Consider the following 20,922-nt stretch of genomic DNA (forward strand, 5'->3'; position numbering starts at 1 on the left):
CCTGATGGTGGCTGAATTTCTAAACTCATCTGAGATCAGACAGAGTCATGTGCTGAATTTATGAACTTACCTGAGATCAGACAGAATCATGTGCTGAATTAATTAACTCGCCTGAGATCAGACAGAATCATGTGCTGAATTAATTAACTCACCTGACATCAGACAGAATCGTGCTGAATTAATGAACTCACCTGAGATCAGACAGAATCATGTGCTGAATTTATGAACTCACCTGAGATCAGACAATATCATGTGCTGAATTTATGAACTCATCTGAGATCAGACAATATCATGTGCTGAATTTATTAACTCACCTGAGATCAGAGAGTATCATGTGCTGAATTTATTAACTCGCCTGAGATCAGACAGTATCAAGTGCTGAATTTATGAACTCACCTGAGATCAGACAGTATCATGTGTTGAAAATATGAACTCACCTGAGATCAGAGAGTCATGTGCTGAAATTATTAACTCACCTGAGATCAGACAGAATCATGTGTTGAATTTATGAACTCATCTGAGATCAGACAGAATGATGTGTTGAATTTATGAACTCGCCTGAGATCAGACAGAGTCATGTGCTGCATTTATGAACTCACCTGAGATCAGACAGAATCATGTGCTGCATTTATGAACTCACCTGAGATCAGACAGTATCATGTGCTGCATTTATGAACTCACCTGAGATCAGAGAGTATCATGTGCTGCATTTATGAACTCACCTGAGATCAGAGTATAATGTGCTTAATTTATGAACTCACCTGAGATCAGACAGAATCATGTGTTGAATTTATGAACTCACCTGAGATCAGACAGAATCATGTGCTGAATTTATGAACTCACCTGAGATCAGACAGAATCATGTGCTGAATTTATGAACTCACCTGAGATCAGACAGAATCATGTGCTAAATTTATGAACTGACCTGAGATCAGACAGAATCATGTGCTGAATTTATGAACTCACCTGAGATCAGACAGAATCATGTGTTGAATTTATGAACTCACCTGAGATCAGACAGAATCATGTGCTGAATTTATGAACTCATCTGAGATCAGACAGTATCATGTGCTGAATTTATGAACTCATCTGAGATCAGACAGAATCATGTGCTGAATTTATGAACTGACCTGAGATCAGACAGAATCATGTGCTGAATTTATGAACTCACCTGAGATCAGACAGAATCATGTGTTGAATTTATGAACTCACCTGAGATCAGACAGAATCATGTGCTGAATTTATGAACTCATCTGAGATCAGACAGTATCATGTGCTGAATTTATGAACTCATCTGAGATCAGACAGAATCATGTGCTGAATTTATGAACTGACCTGAGATCAGACAGAATCATGTGCTGAATTTATGAACTCACCTGAGATCAGACAGAATCATGTGTTGAATTTATGAACTCACCTGAGATCAGACAGAATCATGTGCTGAATTTATGAACTCATCTGAGATCAGACAGTATCATGTGCTGCATTTATGAACTCACCTGAGATCAGACAGAATCATGTGCTGAATTTATGAACTCATCTGAGATCAGACAGTATCATGTGCTGTTTTTATGAACTCATCTGAGATCAGACAGTATCATGTGCTGAATTTATACTCACCTGAGATCAGACAGTATCATGTGCTGAATTTATACTCACCTGAGATCAGACAGAATCATGTGCTGAATTTATGAACTCACCTGAGATCAGACAGAATCATGTGCTGAATTTATACTCACCTGAGATCAGACAGAATCATGTGCTGAATTTATGAACTCACCTGAGATCAGACAGTATCATGTGCTGAATTTATACTCACCTGAGATCAGACAGTATCATGTGCTGAATTTATACTCACCTGAGATCAGACAGAATCATGTGCTGAATTTATGAACTCACCTGAGATCAGACAGAATCATGTGCTGAATTTATGAACTCACCTGAGATCAGACAGAATCATGTGCTGAATTTATGAACTCACCTGAGATCAGAGAGTATCATGTGCTGAATTTATACTCACCTGAGATCAGACAGAATCATGTGCTGAATTTATGAACTCACCTGAGATCAGAGAGTATCATGTGCTGAATTTATACTCACCTGAGATCAGACAGTATCATGTGCTGAATTTATGAACTCACCTGATATCAGACAGTATCATGTGCTGCATTTATGAACTCACCTGACATCAGACAGTATCATGTGCTGAATTTATGAACTCACCTGACATCAGACAGTATCATGTGCTGAATTTATGAACTCACCTGAGATCAGACAGCAGCATGTGCTGAATTTCTACTCACCTGAGATCAGAGAGTATCATGTGCTGAATTTGTATCTAATAGATGAGACCCTAATTTAACAACTGCATATCTTAACATCTTCACAAACAATCTAACCCAATTAAAACGATCTCAAGCTCAAATTTGTGTTATAATTTTTTTTATTTTCTTGGAAAAAAAACAACAACATAAAAAGTGAAAAAGGTTCTGAAAATAATTATAATGCTACAGATCTTTTTTCTGGCATACTACAGGAGAGGAATACTTTTACACAAGGGTGTTTATATATTTATATATCTATATTCTTCAGATATTAAGGAGGGAGAGGAATCAAAAATAAAAAGGTATTCCTCTTGTTAAACAATGTTTTAGGGAAGGGGATGAGTGAATTTGAATGAAATGCAATGCAACACATCTGAAATACTGAAGATAAATTAATCTGTGTCAGGATTTGGAGAATGGATTAGAGTATTGGACAAGAGTAGGAGCACAGAGAGGGTAAAGGTTTTTTTAAAGGCAGACAATAGGCTGCCCCAAAATAGAAAACAAATGTAGAGGAATAGCACCCGTTGATCTCAAAAAAGAAGAAACAATGACATTACAAGCCTGAGAACTGATCTGATTGCCAATTGCAGTGTATTTAGGTGTACATAAAAAAGGGAAATGGTTATCTACAAAAAAAAAGGATACTCCTCACCCAGACCTATTTATACATAAGCCCCAACCTGTATGCTTTAAGCTCCTCCCTCCTAGTCTTCTATACATTAAACTTGGTTCTCAGTCAAACAAAGAATCTCACTACAGACAGAACCCATCACACACATATGGACTCTGCATTCTCTCTCGGACACACGCCACAATAATATTCACAAAGTCTCTTTCTCTCCCTGAGGAGGGTGGGTTTTACGATATCCTCTGGATGAGCTTGTCATCTGATAGGCAGTAGAGGGCATTGACAGACAGCTCAGAGATAAAGCTTTCGCATGCCTGCCGCGAAACCCCTTTGCAGTCACGGAGGTCCAGTACGGAAAGACAGGACAAACGCCGCAAATACACCAAACACTTGTCTGAAAGGCGACTGCAACCTGAAGAAGACATGAAACGTAAACAATTTTAGGAATTGGGTATTTAAAACGTTTTTAAGAACAAAATACATTCATGAACAAAAGAGAATATGTATGTGTTTAAGTCACTTCAAAACAGCATTCACATCCTAAATTAAGCCATTTCAACATGAGAAAGTAGGGCAGGACTTGCTTTTACCCATTGGGAATTTAAATGGACTGTGAAAAGTGGCCGTTCCAAACCAGAACAGAATATGTTCAGAATATTATAATTTTTTATCTTTTATTTATGTCTTAAGCAGGGTTTGAAATTAACTTTTTGGCTCACCGGCCACTGTGGCAAGTAGTGTTACAAGGTCACTAGCCACTAGCCAAAATTCCCTGCCCCAAAAATATTAAAAATATTACCTGCTGATAATAAAAAATTTTAAAAAAGGAAATGGAGACTGTAACTGCATGCATTTGTTTGGACGTTTTATTTGAACGAGGATTATATTCATTCAGCAGGACACACGCCTAGTTATTACAATCACATTTAGAATATCGGAAGCCAAACAGGAGTAGGATAGAACAGGAGAATAACTTTGTCAATAATTTGTACCTAATTCATGGAAGTTTAAAATGTGATTCTGGGTCAATGTGACTCTAAATGATGGAGCAAGTCATACATTTTCTTTCCAGGATTGCGTTTGCTTACCTGCCAAGTTGAGGTGTGTGAGTGTGTTGCGTGTGGAGGAGCCCACAGCACTGAGGAGGTTTAGAGCACCATCAGTGATGGGACAATGCGAGAGCTCCAGACGTGTTAGCAGAGGCATGTGTCTGATGATCAGCCTCAGTGTGGCTTCAGTCACCTCCAGTCCACACAGCCACAAACACTGCATGTTCTTTAGCTGGGAACGGTTATCACTGCCTACAGACACAAACACATGGTTACAAATAATACTGAGAAAAGATTTACTATCAAAGACCAGATTAACATCAGTCTTTAGAGTAGTTTAAGACACAGTTCACAACGATGTGCATAATACCAGGTGGATTCAGCAGCTCCCTGATTTGTGAGTCTTTGATGCCATCAGCCCAGCGCAGATCTAAAGAGCGCAGTAAAGGACAGCTGGGAGAGCTCAGTGCTGACACTGATGACCAACTGCATCCTGATAGCACCAGATCTTTAAGCCCTGTCAGAGAACCCAAAGTAAGTAATATCATGTATTGTACTTTGTATTAAAAACAGAAAGAGTGGTAATGTGAGAAGACGCACCTGGTAGCCGGTTGATGAGCCAGCTGAGCTGTTTCTTAGAAATTTTGGCCCAGGAGAGGTCCAATGTGACAGGCTGCCGTTTGATGATGCCCGTGAGGGCCTGTGGACTTATAGAACGACATCGGCTCAAACAGATCCGTGTCCATAAACGCTTGTCGCAGCCCCTATAACACAAGCAAATTACAATAAACACGCATTCTTCATTCCAACACCTAGTGTGCTATATCTATAGACATAATTTACAACATCATAGGCATGATTCTGAGGAAATATCATATGTATCCTTTGTGAAGACAATCCCATAATATATTGATGTGACATACACTCCCTGAGCACTTTATTAGGAATACTATACTCCTACTTGAATCCATGTCACAAAGATTTGAGGCTGTTTTAAGATGTTGGCCACATTCCTTTGAGATTCTGGTTCATGTTGACATGATTGCATCATGCAATTTCTGCAGATTTGTCAGCTGCACATTCATGCTGCAAATCTTCCATTCTACCACATCCAAAAGGGTTTATATCAGATTCAGATCCGGTGACTGGGAAGGCCACTGAAGAAAAGCAAACTCATTATCATGTTCATGAAACCAGTTTGAGATGACTTGTACTTTGTGACATGGTGCATTGTCATGTTGGAAGTACCTATTAGATGATGGGTAAATTGTGGCCATGAAGGGATGCACATGGTCAGCAACAATCCTCAAACAGGCTGTGGCATTCAAGCGATGGTTGATTGGTAATAACGGGCCCAAAGTGTGCCATGAAAACATTCCCCACACCATTACACCACCGCCACCAGCCTGGACTGTTGACAAGGCAGGTTGGACCATGGATTCATGCTGTTGGTGCCAAATTCTGATACTGACATCTGTGTGCCTCAGTAGATATAAAAATTCATCAGACCAGGCTACATTTTTCATGAAAAAAGTCCAGTTTTGGTGAGCCTGTGCCCACTGTAGCCTCAGCTTTCTGTTCTTAGCTGACAGAACTCAACATGGTCTTCTGCTGTTCTAGCCCATTCTTCTCAAAGTTCGACCTATTTCGCATTCTGAGATGCTATTCTTTCTGCTCACTACAATTGTACAGAGGGTTTATCTGAACTCCCATAGCCTTTCTGTCAGCTTGAACCAGTCTGGCCATTCTCATTATCTGACCTCTCTCATGAACAAAGAATTTCCATCCACAGAACTGCAGCTCACTGGATGTTTTTAGCACCATGCTACTCTAGAGACTGTTGTGTGGGAAAATCCCAGGAGATAAGCAGTTACAGAAATACTCAAACCAGCCCGTCTGGCACCAACGATCATGCCACAGTTTAAATCCCTGAGATCACATTTATACAGTGTAATATACACACATATATACATATAAGCTCAGCAATAAAAAGGAACGTCCCTTTTTCAGGACACAGTATTTTAAAGATAATTTTGTAAAAATTCAAATAACTTTACAGATCTTTATTGTAAAGGGTTTAAACAATGTTTTCCATGCTTGTTCAATGAACCATAAACAATTAATAAACATGCACCCGTGGAAGGGTCATTAAGACACGAACAGCTTACAGACGGTAGGCAATTAAGGTCATAGTTATAAAAACTTAGGACTTTAGAGACCTTTCTACTGACTCTGTAAATCACCAAAAGAAAAATGCCCAGGGTCCCTGCTCATCTGTGTGAACGTTTCTTAGGCATGCTCCCTGGAGACATGAGGACTGCAGATGTGGCCAGCTCAATAAATTGCAATGGCCGTACTATGAGACAGCGCTACAGGAATACAGAAAGAACAGCTGATTGTCCTCGCAGTGGCAGACCACGTGTAACAATGCCTGCACAGGATCAGTACATCCGAATGATCACACCTGAAAAAGGAGATGGCAACATCAACTGCCCGAGTTACACTAGGAACGCACAATCCCTCCATCAGTGCTCCTGTCCGCAATAGGCTGGACTGAGTGCTTGTAGGCCTGTTGTAAGGCAGGTCCTTACCAGACATCACCGGCAACAACGTCGCCTATGGGCACAAACCCACCTTCGCTGGACCAGACAGAACTGGCAAAAAGTGCTCTCCACTGAGGAGGTACAGTTTTGTCTCACCAGGGGTGATGGTCAGACTCGCGTTTATCGTAGAAGGAATGAGCATTACACTGAAGCCTGTATTCTGGAGTGGGATCGATTTGGAGGTGGAGGGTTAGTCATGGTCTGGGGCATTGTCACAGCATCATCGGACTGACCTTGTTGTCATCGCAGGCAATCTCAATGCTGTGCGTTACAGGGAAGATGACATCCTCCCTCATGTGGTCCCTTTCCTGCAGGCTCATCCTGACATGACCCTACAGCATGACAATGCCACCAGCCAAACTGCTTGTTCTGTGCATTATTTTCAACAAGACAGGAAATGTCAGTGTTCTGCCATGGCCAGTGAAGAGCCCGGATCTCAATCCCATTGAGCACGTCTGGGACCTGTTGTATTGGAGGGTGAGGACTAGGGACATTCCCCCCAGAAATGTCCAGGAAATTGCAAGTGCCTTGGTGAAAGTGTGGGGTAACATCTCTCAGCAAGAACTGGCAAATCTGTTGCAGTCCATGAGGAGGAGATGCACTGCAGTACTTAATGCAGCTGGTGGCCACACCAGATACTGACTGTTACTTTTGAAACCCCCTTTGTTCAGGGACACATTATTCAATTTCTGTTAGTCACAAGTCTGTGAAACTTGTTCAGTTTATGTCTTAGTTGTTGAATCTTTTTATGTTCATTCAAATATATTCACATTAAGTTTGCTGAAAATAAAAGCAGTTGAAAGTCAGAGGACATTTATTTTTTGCTGATCTATCTATCTATCTATCTATCTATCTATCTATCTATCTATCATTCAATACTAAATGGTAATTTAGATATACATATAATTCATTTAATACTAAAAGGAAAGCGATAAGAAAAGTTCAAACCAATTTCAAATGAATTATTATGCCCATTATTGTGTGTGCAATGTAGCTTTATGCTTGGAGTACAATGCTAAAATCTTTGGAACCATGAGTCGAGGCTCACGTGTGGAGCAAAATTTATGTGGGGAGTTGCTGCCTTTATATAGCTTATGAGCTTTCATTTCAGTTAGGATGCTGCCTTAAAAGGCAGCCACCTACATAGGCAGTAGACAGCTCACTAGATTTCAGAACAGAGCCACAGTATGACATAGCCAAGGAACAAATGTGTGGTTATCATACACTCACCATTTGTACCAGCTCTTGCAAACTGCCATGCAAACGCATAGCTCTGAACGAGTCAAGTAGTGGAAAACAGACACCCACACCTCTCTCTCCCAGCCTGGCTCGTTCCCTCCATTCTGCTCAGTTGAGGTATGTGAGGTGGAACTGGGGCAGGAGTTTGAGGATTTCTTGCTCTCGGATCGAGTCTTTTTCCCAATTCTCTCTTGTGTTAGGCGATGAGGGGAATCTTTTAAGTTAGATCTCAGAGTTTGAACCACGTCTGAGTGTTTGGAAGTACTCCTTGTCAGTATCTGTGACTTGTTCAAGTGTGATCTCTCTGCATTTGAATTAGTACTGTCTGTGTGAGGGGCGCCGTTTCGCAGTGGGGGACGGAGCAGGGATTTGTGGGTTTGTGGAAGGGTTCTAGAGGACAAGTTGGCTTCCAATTTAGGTACAATGGCACTGGGGTCGCGCCTACCCCTCGATGGCTGTAAAGTCACTGTGACGCATGACCCCTGGCCTCTGATGTCATTGTTTAGTACCACAGAACTTTCCGACGGAGTCGTCTCACCAAACTCACTGCCGCCCTCACTCTCCCCGTTTTGCTGACAATCACTGTTCTCTTCTTCCCCTGCTTTCCCCCCTCGTCTCTGTGGACGGTTCTCTTTGCCATCACATTGTCCGTTCTCCTTCCTCTCCTCCTGTTCTTCTTCCATGGAGTCACCCCTTTCTACCTCAGTCTCCATCCTTTCTCTTAGACCTCCACCTCTCCCACCACCTCGGAGTCGTACTCCTCTTCCTCGACAGGAGGACGTGCCTCTGCCACGGAAGATGCTTCTGTCGGGCTCTGCTCTCTTCTTCAGACCAGAACGCAGAAGCTTTGGAGAAAAAGTGACAGGTGCACAGGTCTGAGAATCAGAAATAGACAGATAGACAGCAGCAAAAATACAGGCGAGCATGATGACAGCATGGTTACAAAAGCACTGAGATCAAGGAAGCAGATGTTATATGAAATCACTCACTGACTGGAGGATTTTGTTCCTCTCCAATTTTATCTGCAACAGAAAATAACAGTACATCAGCCTGGCAAGAAACATTATATTATTAAAAAACAATCTGGAAACAAAACTATCAGCATAAAGTCTGTTCCACATTGCAGCTTATTCTGACCAAGAAAGAGATTTTTTGAATAATTTTTTGTTTTGTTCAAGAAAGGAATGCTTTAATGCTGCACGCAGTTGCCAGGTACTCAATCCCGGAATCATAATACATCAATAAGCAAAAAACGTTTTTGCATTTTCATTTTCTTGTTTTCTAGTGTTTACGATCAACCTTTTGGTGACTGCTATACATTTTAAAAGTATCCCCAAAAAATATCTCAACCCAAATCTATACTATTAGCACACGACTGGGCCCACGACATCACTCTTTGTTAGTGTTCCAAAGCAGAAAGTCATACAACTGTGGAAAGGTGGTGAATAAATGATGAGAAATTAAAATTTTTGGGTGAACTATTCCTTTAAGACAGGAAGAAATCATCTGAATCCGACAACAAAGCAGAATATACAGGTGTGCTAAAGAATATCTGGTTTACTGCCTACAAAGCAAGTAACTATTAGTTTACCTTCTCCAATGCAAGTTTTATAGGCTCTTGAATATTTTTTTTTTTATTATTTGAACTTCTCAAACTTGTTCAGCAACAAATGAGCCCAGGAACAACAATTTTGTTTCCTGGCAAACTGTTTAACATGTGCACCCTGATTAGTGGATCACTGATATGGAATATTTAATGAGCAATGCAGGGTGGCAGATGTTTAATGCCAATATGTATGATAAAGTGATGGTGAATAAAAGGAAGACAAAATTACTAAATTTAAACAAACATTTCTTTTACAAATTTTTTTGAAGATCACACCATTAATGCCTGAAAACAAAAAATATGTCATCAACTGACAAAGGCTGTCAATAGATTTTGAAACTGACACTATGGCAGAATGACCACTTCGGTTTATCAGCTAATCTCAAAATGGCCAAATTTCAGCAGATCAATCAGCCTTGCCAATAAATAGCGTTTTATTACCAACCTCGACTTCATCAGATTGGAACTTTTAAAATGCTTTACCCTTTTCCTGAGCTGTAACTCCAGTGCTCCTGCTCTCTTTCTGTTCTGCTGGTGTTGCAGCAGGAGTTTCTGGGAAGGAGGTGGCTGGCGTCTGGAGCGGGTCAGAAGCGGGGAACGGGGGGAAAGTGCTGGCCGACCTCTGCGCCGTATACGAAAGCCCCCTACTCCAATCCCCTCTCTGTGCACGCGCTTAGCTGGAGTGCCAGAAGAGAGACTGCTGTTGGACACGATGCTCTCTATCTCCTCCTCACTACTACAGGAAGACTTCAGGAAAAAGCACAAAATCATCAAATTATTAATCACCAGATCCAATAATAAGATGAAGGGTGGCTCGTCAAGTGGTACACAGTGTAATAGATTTTAAAAGACAACATTACAAATTATTTACAATGGATTTAACATACATAATGAGACATTTTCAAGTGAAACTGAACGCTCGGCTATAAAAAATTTAGGGCGAGACTCAATTTCATTAGCTAACAAGTAGGCTACAATATTATTGGCTAATATTATTTGTACCCTGGCCACAAGGCACTGGTTAAACCTACAAATAGGTCATTTAATATAGGCACAGAAAGTCCCCATTTTGATGAATAATTATAAACAAAGTTTTTAAGAATAAATGCACTTATTAATGGTGCACAATAACACATTAAGAAAAAAAATAGGGTCACATCTGATTTCATGTTGTCTTTATATGGACAGTTGTAGGGTGAAAAGGGTGTATACCTCGCTTTTCTTGCCCTGGACACATTTTGGACACTCCCAACAACTAGGAAGGTCTTCATTGATAACACCTTCACCTGGCACCTACAATATAAGCATATAGCATTAATAACTGAACAATAACAGCTAATTCCATTGGTAGTTAGACACATACATGTACCTTTATACATTCTGGATGAGTGATCTGAGCACATTCAGAGCACTCCATAAGCGTTTGGATGGTCTCAGAGTCTTCGGACTCCTGATAGCCTTCCTTGCATATGGCACATACTGCAGTGAGAGGTAGCGCCGGCTAGGGACAGAATATGCGATTGAGATACATTGTGCACAAAAACGTAAATGCGCACAGACACAGTTGAAGACACTTACTGCAAGACACTGGCGGAGAACACAGCTCTTCTTGAGCCTGCCTGGTCCTCCGAACTTCCTCATGTCCCTACAGTAGTTGCAGTCACCACACTCAGTACGCAGACAGGCCTCGCAGCGCTTGCAGCGCACACGCCTGCGTCTCAGAGCTGAGATGGAGGAAGAAGGCTTCACAGGCCGAGGGACCAGCGGCAAAATGGGGGTTGAGCTGGGACTGCGGGGGCGGTACAGCAGGGACGGGGAAGGAGGTGGTGGCTGATACCACGAGGGCTGCAGAGAGAAGTGCACGTGTGTTTACATGCTAAATATCAAAGCTGGAAGGACGGAGGTCACAGAACATGTGTGCATACCCGTTTAGGCCATTTGACAATTGGTTTTCCAGTGTAAGACAATTTGGGGTTATCGTTGGCATGTTCCTCTAGCAAATTCTATTGGGGCACAGAGAAAGAAAGAGAAAATTAGCACTTACATAATATTGACTGGTGGTAAATTTTCTAATAACATTCTCTATTCCATTACAACTGACTACAAGTTAAGGATTACTTGTAACAAAATGCACTAAATATAGCATTGCACTAATGCAATAAAAGTCCAAATAAAATTGTATTTATGCTTGCCTGTGCAAACGGGTCACCATGTTGCTATGGAGTTCAAAGTGTATTTAACAAGTTGCTTTGTGGTTGCTATGGTGTTCTGGATGCTTGCTTACTGGCAAGTCAAAAGAGCACTTCCTAGATTTTTTTTTCAGGTGAAAACCATAAGATCTATCATTAAACTTAATAGCAATCCTGTCCTCGAGCCTCAAAATGTAAAGTTTCATTCATGTCTGTAGCACAAAGTGTTGAAAGAGAGTTACACGCTGACATTTTTTACACTTTGTGTAAGCAATAGTAAAAGAGATGCTTTTTTTTAGCATGCACCACTAATATTTTGCATTGACATTAAAGGGTTAGTTCACCCAAAAATGAAAACTCTCTCATCACTTACTCACCCTCATGCCATCCAAGATGTGTTTGACTTTCTTTCATCTTCTGAACTCATATTAAGATTTTTTTAGAAGATTTTCTCAGCTTTGTAGGTCCATACAATGTAAGTTAATGGGTGCCAACATTTTGAAGCTCCAAAATTCAACCAAGGGCAACATAAAAGTACTCCAGACGACTGGTGGTTAAATCCATGTCTTCAGAAGCGATATGATAGGTGTGGATGAGAAACAAATCAATATCCCAGAAAAAGTCATTTTTTACTATAAATGATCCTCCCTGCTCAGTCAATCTCCACTTCACTGTCACTTTTTAATTGTTGTTCTTGTGTTTTTGGTGATTCACATTCTTAGTGCACATCGCCATTACTAGGCAGGTAGGAGAATTTATGATAAAAATGACTTTTGGCGCTTCAAAATTTTGGCACCCATTCACTTGCATTGTGAGGACCTACAGAGCTGAAATATTTTTCTAAAAATCTTAATTTGTGTTCTGCAGAAAAAAAGAAAGTCATAAACATTTTGAGAAATGAGAATTTTCATTTTTAGGTGAATTATCCCTTTAATGTCAATGATGGGTACATTTAGCAAATGACATTCCCATTCCATAATAAAATTAAAATCATTAGTTTTTCATAAATATAAGTAATACAATAAGCTCACACAAACCAAATAATGTAATTATATAACCATATTTAAATTTGTATACCCTTATATCGCTGAGCAGAGCTGGAGCATTTCTGATTCCAGCAGGAACACATTTCTTGTGAGCTGGCAGATCCTCCAACTTCCACACTAATACCCAAAGTCCCTCCAGCTCAAAGGGTGTCAGGTGAACTTTCACCCCTGGATGGGCAGGAGGGGTGGGTGCTGCCTCTTCCTCAGCCTCATCCTTCACCTCTTCATCCTCTCCATTGCTTGCATTACCATTGAATCCTTCTTGTTTCATCACATCCTCTTTCTTCAGCCCTGTGAATAACAAATCAGAAGTGATGATGTGATTTTGGATGTATTGATGTTATTGTTCACGTACAGATTCACAGTTATATGTGAATACAGTGTTCATGTGCACTGACCGATGCCCAGTGAGTGCTTCTGGAACTCCGGTGTGAGGTGAGAAGTGTTGGTCAGACAGTACAGGTAACGCTCCAAAACATACCAGCACATCTCAAAGTAAAAAGGGTAGCGGAACTTCGCAGGGACCTGCAGATAAACCACAGAGAGAAAAAAACGTTTGTAACAAATGGACAGCAGTGGACAATCAGTATTTGTATAAGTGAACTCACCCGTGTGCGCTCCTCAATGTTGTAAATGTTGAGCTGCATGGGAATGTTAAAGCTGTGCAGAAAATTACCTCCAAACACCAGAGTATCCTGTGGTGTGTACACAGCATGGATCCACCCTACACACACACACAGCTCTTTAATGCCAGAACACTACACAATCAACCAAATTCTTACTCTACAGCTTTGTGTATTAATACGGTCTACATTAGCAAGGAGTGTTTTTACATTAGGAATGTATATTACTAATTTAATTTTAAAAAACAAGCATAAAAAAGATAAATATACCTAATCCATTCAATACTGAACAGTATTGATAAATAACAAGTTAGTATGATACAAAACTGGCTATTTTAACCAAAATGTGTGTGTGTCGTGCGTATTTATGCTCTGAATATCACGTCTTTCCTATCACGTCACCTGTATTGAAATCGGGTGCGACTCGAGTCTCCTGTGTGCTGCGCACGAGGAGTGCTATTTTAATTATGTACGGAGCTGCCGCCTATATACAGCATTCCAAATCGCTCTCTTATGAGGCATCATTTCAGTAAGGATGCTGCCATAGAAGACAGCTGCTTATGTAGGGAGGAGACAGTGAGGAAGCTCACTAGGTTTTGGAACAGACCCAATATGTTCTGCTTTAAGTGTCTCAGTAGGAAATATAAATTTTATATTTCAACATTCACTTTGCAGATAGAATTGAATAGAAGAACAAGGAGCCCTACAACAGATGGTATGGCCCCACACAGAGACAGGATCTCATCATTGAGTCAGTCTGGGATTTCAAGAAGAGACGAAATCAATTAAGCCTATGAGCCTAAAAAGATAGAAGAACAGTGGCAAGTTCTCCAAAAAGCTTGGAACATCCTATCTGCCAATAACCATGACTGCCCAGCAACCATCCAACCAACAGGCCAACTATTATTCTTAACTGACATGTCAGGTAATATATTTTCTGGGAGAAGGATGCCACTTAATAAAAAGTTTACTAAAAAAAAAAATTGTGTATTAATATTTTGAAGTAGTTTCAGTTATGAAGCAATAAGGCACTTGAGGTTGTGCTATATTGAGTACAGTCATGGCTAAATTGTTTGCTGCGTATCATTACTAACACCAGACATTAACTATGACTACATTCACAGTACTGCACGTCTTATTCCGCATTTATGTATGATGCATAAACATATTATAATGACAAATAACCTTCCTCTCCAGATATCAGTCTTCGCCGCACCAAAACCCATATTGGCTGACCACTAAAAATGGCATCATTACTACTGACAAATACATGTATACCTGAGGGGATCATGAATGTGTAGCCATCCTTCAATTCAATCCGTTGGCACGCGGTGGCTTTATCACCGAGAAAGATGTCACCCTGTTTTCCTGACAACACCCAGTTCTCATAGAGCTCCAGGTTCTGAGGAGTGGGCGGGATCAGCCAGAACACCTTAGAACATTCAGCACAAAGACAGGTAATTATCAAATACCAAAGGGACAGATCAGTACAAAGGCTCAGAACGTCTATTAATCTCTCAATTACAGATATCAACAGGATTTGAGAGGGAGTGGCTAATCCTAAACCTCACTCTTACAGCAATTACAGTTCAGTTTTGTGAAAGATCATGAAAATGAGAATGTTGATATGAAGTTTAAAGATCTCTGGCTATGCTCACAGCTTACTGCCGTTAGAAATGTTTTTGCTGCCTAATGCATTCGGTTTCATTTACAATTTTTATTAACAGTTTTAAGTAGGAAATAAACTAGTATTCCATTCCAAACAAAGCCTCAAACTACATTGTAAGCACACACTAGGCTACATAGTTCTGTATCTTTAAGACAGCACTCACCTTTCCTCCCTTGAGGATGTGATACCAGACCGATGTGCCACCAAAGTCTATGTGGAAATCTGTGAAGCATCCCTCGACACTCATCAGACAATACCTGAACACACACACACAAAAACAAACACAAACATGACTGGTTTTAACAACCTTGATAGGCCAAGCTTACATTGCCATAGTATTTGTCACAAACAAAAACAAAAAAAAAACAAAAAAAAAAATCACAAAAGTACATTTAAGCAAATGAGTTTAAAAATGCATACAAAAGAAATGCAACTCACTTCTGTACTTTTGGGTACTTCATATCAATGATGGCATTGGTGGAGTCTCTCTGTCTTTCTTTAAGATGCCTTGGCCACATGTTGTCTACCCAGTCAATCATGTCAACCTACCACAAATGCAAACCAAATCATAAATAATCTCTCCTTTTCAGACACAAAAATACTTATATGTGTTTGTACGTACTGAGGCTGGTCTCTTGACTAGATGCTCTAGTTTCGTGTGGCTGAACTCAAGGCTAATGACATTATACAGCTTCTCCCTCTCCGATGCGGGTGTCTCGTAGTATCGTCTCCACTGTCCCATTGACATCTCGATCCCTTTTTGAGTGTTCACATCCATCACGTCAATCATTCTGCGACTGCCTGTCAAAGAGAGGAATATTAGTTGCCATCACAGATCATGAAACTGAGAATTGGCAGCAATGTAGAAAGCGTGAGAATGAGACAGAGGAACTGAAATTGATCTTCTTACCCACAAACAATTTCACATCACTGACACTGAAGTCTGGGTCAGGCATTCTAAAAGACACAGAGAGATAATGCAAAGATACGGTTTTAGTAAAGGTAAATGTAGTCTGATAAAGGGGAACAAACAGTAGTAGGAAATGGCATAATGAAAGGAGCCATACTTAATGCCAAGCCCATCTGTTTTCTTAAAGATAATGGGGTCCCGGAGTCCCTCCCGTTGAATGTACTCCAGGGTAAAGTCTGCAGATAATGCCATACACAGTCAACTTGTATCTCTGAATAGATCAGTCAGGACTATTTTTTGCAAGGCAAATTGTTTTAAAGAAACTGTGTTGTAACCCACATTAAGCAAGCTAAAGTGACAGTGGCTGACACTAACTAAAAAAACTCTGCAAGATATTTAGTTTGGATGAAGAAGAAACCTTGGATGGAACCAAAACTCAGCATGGGAGTCCTATGGCTGGCACATTTAAATAAATGCCCATGTCAAATATTAACTTAAATAAAATGCAAGTGAATGGAGGCCTGAACTTTGAAGCTCCAAAAAGCACTTAAAGGAAGCATAAAACTAATCCATATGACTCCAGTGGTTAAATCCGTCTTCTAAAACATCCTTTTTTATTGTAAATCTCCATTTTCACATTCTTCAAGCATTTCACCACCTACTAGGCAAGGAGAATTTAACTTAAATATTGATTTCTTTCTCACCCACACCTATCATATCACTTCTGAAGACATGGATTAGAACACTGGTGGTTTATGATTGGTCTAATAAAATAGAGTACTTTTATGCTGCCTTTATGTCCTTTAGGAGCTTCAAAGCTTTGTTCACCATTCACTAGCATTGTGAGGTCCAACAGAGCTGAAATATTCTTCTACAAATCTTAATTTGGGTCCTGCAGAAGAAGGAAAGTCATACACATCTGGGATGGCATGAGGGTGAGTAAATGATGAGAAATCCCATTAAGTTAGTGTTGGAACTGAAGAGCAGTTTTCACACAAACCTTTTCCATCCATAATTTTGACCAGATCTGAACTGTATCGATCACTTTGGAGTTTCTCGTCAAGGTCAAAGGACCTCTTTCCCTCGATCTCATCATCAGAAATGCCATCATCCTGGTAACGTCGCCTTGTGCCTGTACGCTGAAAGCAAAGGACAGGTTCAGCAAATGGGAAACTAGACGAACAATAACTACATTGGCATAGAATAGTATACTTTAGAATACAAATGCCATGTGCACTGTTTTTGAGCTTGAAGAGCCTAACTGATATAAATGGGCAACCTGTATTAAATCTACTATATGTCTGGTTCCACGCCATATAAAGAGACAACCACAGTATTAATTATAGTATTGCGGTGTTAAAGAACACCTTTGAAGTAAATATGAAAAGTCAACTTATTTTACAGCTCCTGTGGCACAGCCAGTCTGATAACGATGTACAAATACATGAGAAAAAGATTTTGAGTTTAGACAGCCTCTTCCCATACAGCCGTGTTCGCTGTAATGTCAACAAACAACCCGATGCGGTGTGACGTCATGCCTAGATCGCCAGCTGTTGGCATTGTGGCGATTAAATCATCCTTCCACACCAGTTTGGTTAAAATACCTGTTGTTTAAAATAGAAACTCACCAGGCGTTTGCTGTAACGGGAACTCTCCTCTTCCATGCCCTAAAAATTAAGGAATACATAAATGGTTCTTGCAGATTCTTGTTATTATTGACATAAGGTTGAGAGATAACGGCACTAATGAGACAGCAGAAATCAGCTTTATTTGAAAGGGAGACCACTGAAGGACCACCAATACTTGATAACCATTAATATCTTAACTTAATAAAGTTTACATTTCCCACTGGGTATAATGAGTTATAGAAAAATAAAAAAAATCCTTCTATGAAGGCAGCTGACGTGGTTTGGGAACACGATCAATTTCAACCGTTAGTAGAATGAAATCAGACAACAGAGCCCGATTAAATGCTCATTTCATCCCATTCCTATGACTATAAATCAGAAACAAAATATACATTTTAAATGCCAAACAGTCGAACATATTTCTGCCTGATAAAAATTAACTACCGATTAAGTAAATAAACACTGAAGGGGTGCGTAACTGACAGATAAGTGACATTTACTGCAGTTAAAGCTCCAATGGTCTGATGCTGCTCGCCTGAGTGAACGCTGAGCTACTTTGGGCCTGTGAACCAATCAAATTAACGCATTTAATTTTACATTTAGGTTTACATTCACCACAAGAACTCTTCATTTAGTAGAACTAATTCAGGGGGTTTAAAGTACAAAATACAAGCCCCTGACAGTGGCGGCTAACCTGCTAATACATTAGCATTTCCATTGACAACCACTAACCCGTTGGCCTGCTAGAAACAAAACAAAAAGACCTTTAAACAATACCTAAGCTTAAACTTTCGCTCTCTTCTGATAGGGTCGCGTCGCTGTGAGGAATTAGACTTAAAAATCCTTATTGAACTGAAAATTCATCCTTTGCAACGGTGCCGCTCCTCACTTGATATTCTTATTTTTGTACGATAAAGTTAAATCAATCCGCTTTCATCCGCCATTTTCAGATTGTCATGATACACACACACACACACACACCACTACGATCTACTCCTTAGACACGCCCCTGAATGGAGTACCCAATGAGTGAGCGGGAATTCAAATTAGATGGGCGTTTATTGGAGCGAAGCGATGCCGCTCAAAAGGGAGGGTTTTTAATCGTTCACGCCTCTTCTTCGTTCATTATGATATGGGATCCAATAATGTTCGGATTGTTGCTTTTAACGGGCAGTTTGTTAGCTGTCGAGTGAAAATCGGGTCATCATGACAGCCTATTACTGGCAAGATTTTTTTATTGAACTATAACCCTATCAACGTACACAAATGAACACAGAAAACACATTATTGGTTGATTATTAAAAGATTCAAGGATGCTCTCTGAAAACAGAATATACTTTTAACAGAATGTAAAACCTTTAAAAGACTAAACTGGGAGTCAAAATGTACAAAGTAGAAGGTTGAATAGAAAAAGGAAAAAAGAAAAGTTTTCTGCTTTTAATACATTACATAACACACGAAAACCTGATAAACCACACAAACTACACTACGCAAACATCCTTTCCGGAACGATTTGTAATTTATTACAATAAAAAAAACATTGCTTACAAATGAACAGCAACACCAGAACATACAAATCATACAAATAGCATTACATCCGAAAATAATTTTAAGATTTACGCATTTCAATTACATAAAAAAATTCCATCAAGTTGAATTGAGTAACCTTTAATAAAATAATAACAATAAAAACTAAATATTTTAAGTTAAATTAATATTTATATTAATGCTATATTCAATTAAATTAATATAGTTAAATACAACTCAATATGAGTTATGAAATTGAAATGCGTAATTCTTAAAAATAGGGTAAAATATTTGTTTGAGTGTAAAGCCAAACAATATGTTTTATTAGATAGCCTACGTAATATCACTAGAGATATCCGAGTGAGTGGTATAGAAATAAGTCTATGAGAAAAACTATCCCAGAAGGAAGAAAAATACATAAAAAAAATAAATAAAAAAAAACCATGGGTGTTCACTGCTGTTTTTAATAATTGTCCAGAATTTGAGATCCTTGTTTGAGAAATAAACACCATTACTGTGAGTGCTGATGTGCAGTTGTGGTTGTGCGATAGGTGGTGCTGGTCTTCAGATTCAGGCATAGAAGAGCGTCTGTGTAGGGGTCTGTCTGGTTAAAGGAGCACTCAGTAATTCTAATCCAATACACTTTTTGGCAGATTCTGCAAATATCTCCTCACAGGCTGCTAGCTGTCCGTTCTGTGGGTGGGCTGAAAAAAAAATCTAATATTTGTACACAACGCTGGCTCTATAAATGGGACAAAAACAAAGTAGAACAGACCGATCCATGCAACACTACTCCAGCCAATCAGCAACAGGGGGCAGTTCTTGCATGTGCACAGGATGGGGGGGTGGGGGCAGAGCGAGAGGGAAATTCATTAGAAGAGCGATGGCAAATCTGGCTGATGCAAACTTCAAGGAGGAAAAATAGCTGAGAAAGAGACCAAGAGGTAAAAGGTCAGATGAATATAAACTAAAAAAGAAGGATTATGATAAGTCGAGGGTTAGGGGAAAATTATGTACTGTATTCTAGAGTGAAACAATAATAGAAAAATGTATATTTGCTATATATATATATATCCATGAAGATTTTACACAATCTCTTGAATTTTCTAGCTGTGGCAGGCAAAAATGTACAATTTCCTAATATTTCCATGATTTCCATTTGCGAACCCTAAATGTTTAAAAGAATAATTCACCCAAAAAAAATGAAAATTCTCTCATCATTTACTCACCCTCATGCCATCCCAGATGTGTATGACTTTTTTCTTATGCAGGACACAAAGATTTTTAGAAAAATATCTCAGCACTGTTGGTCCATGCATTGCAAGTCAACAGGGTCCAAAACTTTGAAGCTCAAAAAGTACATAAAGGCATCACAAAAGTAATCCATATAACGACTCCAGTGGTTAAATCCATGTAATCAGAAGCTATATGATAAGTGTGGTTGAGAAACAGATAAATATTTAAGTCCTTTTTTCTATGAAACTCCACTTTCAAACAGCCCTCTTAAGTGCGCTTCTCTCCTAAGCATTCTTCTTTGTGCATATCGCCACCTACTGGACAGGGAGGAGAATTTATAGTAAACAAGGAGTTAGAACCTTAATATTGATCTGTTTCTCACCCACACCTATCATATCGCTTCTGAAGACATGGATTTAACCACTGGAGTCGTATGGATTACTTTTATGCTGCCTTTACATCCTTGTTTGTGCTTCAAAGTTTTGGACTAGACATCTGGGATGGCATGAGGGTGAGTATATAATGAGAGAATTTTCATTTTGGGTGAATTATCCCTTTAATATCATGATTAAAAAAAACTTTAAAAAAAAAAAAAAAAGCTACATGTAAATACTACATACTGTATTTCACTTGAATGCTTAC

General features: G+C 39.6%; 1 protein-coding gene across 1 annotated transcript; it reads right to left on the reverse strand.

Moving 5' to 3' along the window:
* Positions 1–2,437: 2,437 nt before the first annotated feature.
* On the reverse strand, positions 2,438–18,455 carry LOC127617213 (lysine-specific demethylase 2A-like). Its single transcript, XM_052089144.1, has 23 exons — positions 18,295–18,455; positions 17,518–17,556; positions 16,890–17,028; positions 16,047–16,125; positions 15,890–15,936; positions 15,602–15,780; positions 15,418–15,524; positions 15,143–15,236; positions 14,589–14,742; positions 13,296–13,411; positions 13,086–13,212; positions 12,719–12,978; positions 11,378–11,455; positions 11,031–11,297; positions 10,822–10,953; positions 10,665–10,745; positions 9,936–10,199; positions 8,836–8,868; positions 7,838–8,691; positions 4,605–4,768; positions 4,375–4,521; positions 4,044–4,256; positions 2,438–3,367 (listed from the first exon to the last, which is right to left on the reverse strand). Exons 2-23 carry the CDS (start codon positions 17,551–17,553, stop codon positions 3,186–3,188), a joined length of 3,753 nt encoding a protein of 1,250 aa, XP_051945104.1. The 5' UTR covers positions 17,554–17,556; positions 18,295–18,455; the 3' UTR covers positions 2,438–3,185.
* Positions 18,456–20,922: the final 2,467 nt, after the last annotated feature.

Source organism: Xyrauchen texanus, chromosome 23 (assembly GCF_025860055.1).
Source record: "Xyrauchen texanus isolate HMW12.3.18 chromosome 23, RBS_HiC_50CHRs, whole genome shotgun sequence".
In the NCBI taxonomy this organism is placed as follows: Eukaryota; Metazoa; Chordata; class Actinopteri; order Cypriniformes; family Catostomidae; genus Xyrauchen; species Xyrauchen texanus.

What these genes read in the sequence shown, in the direction of transcription:
- LOC127617213 (XM_052089144.1), bottom strand. Translation starts at nt 17,553, where the DNA reads ATGGAAGAGGAGAGTTCCCGTTACAGCAAACGCCTG. An exon ending in TAGTCAAGAGACCAGCCTCA is followed by an intron (nt 15,525 to 15,601) that starts GTACGTACAAAC and finishes CATTTGTGGTAG; the next exon opens with GTTGACATGATTGACTGGGT. An exon ending in TCCAGGGCAAGAAAAGCGAG is followed by an intron (nt 10,200 to 10,664) that starts GTATACACCCTT and finishes TTTTTCCTGAAG; the next exon opens with TCTTCCTGTAGTAGTGAGGA.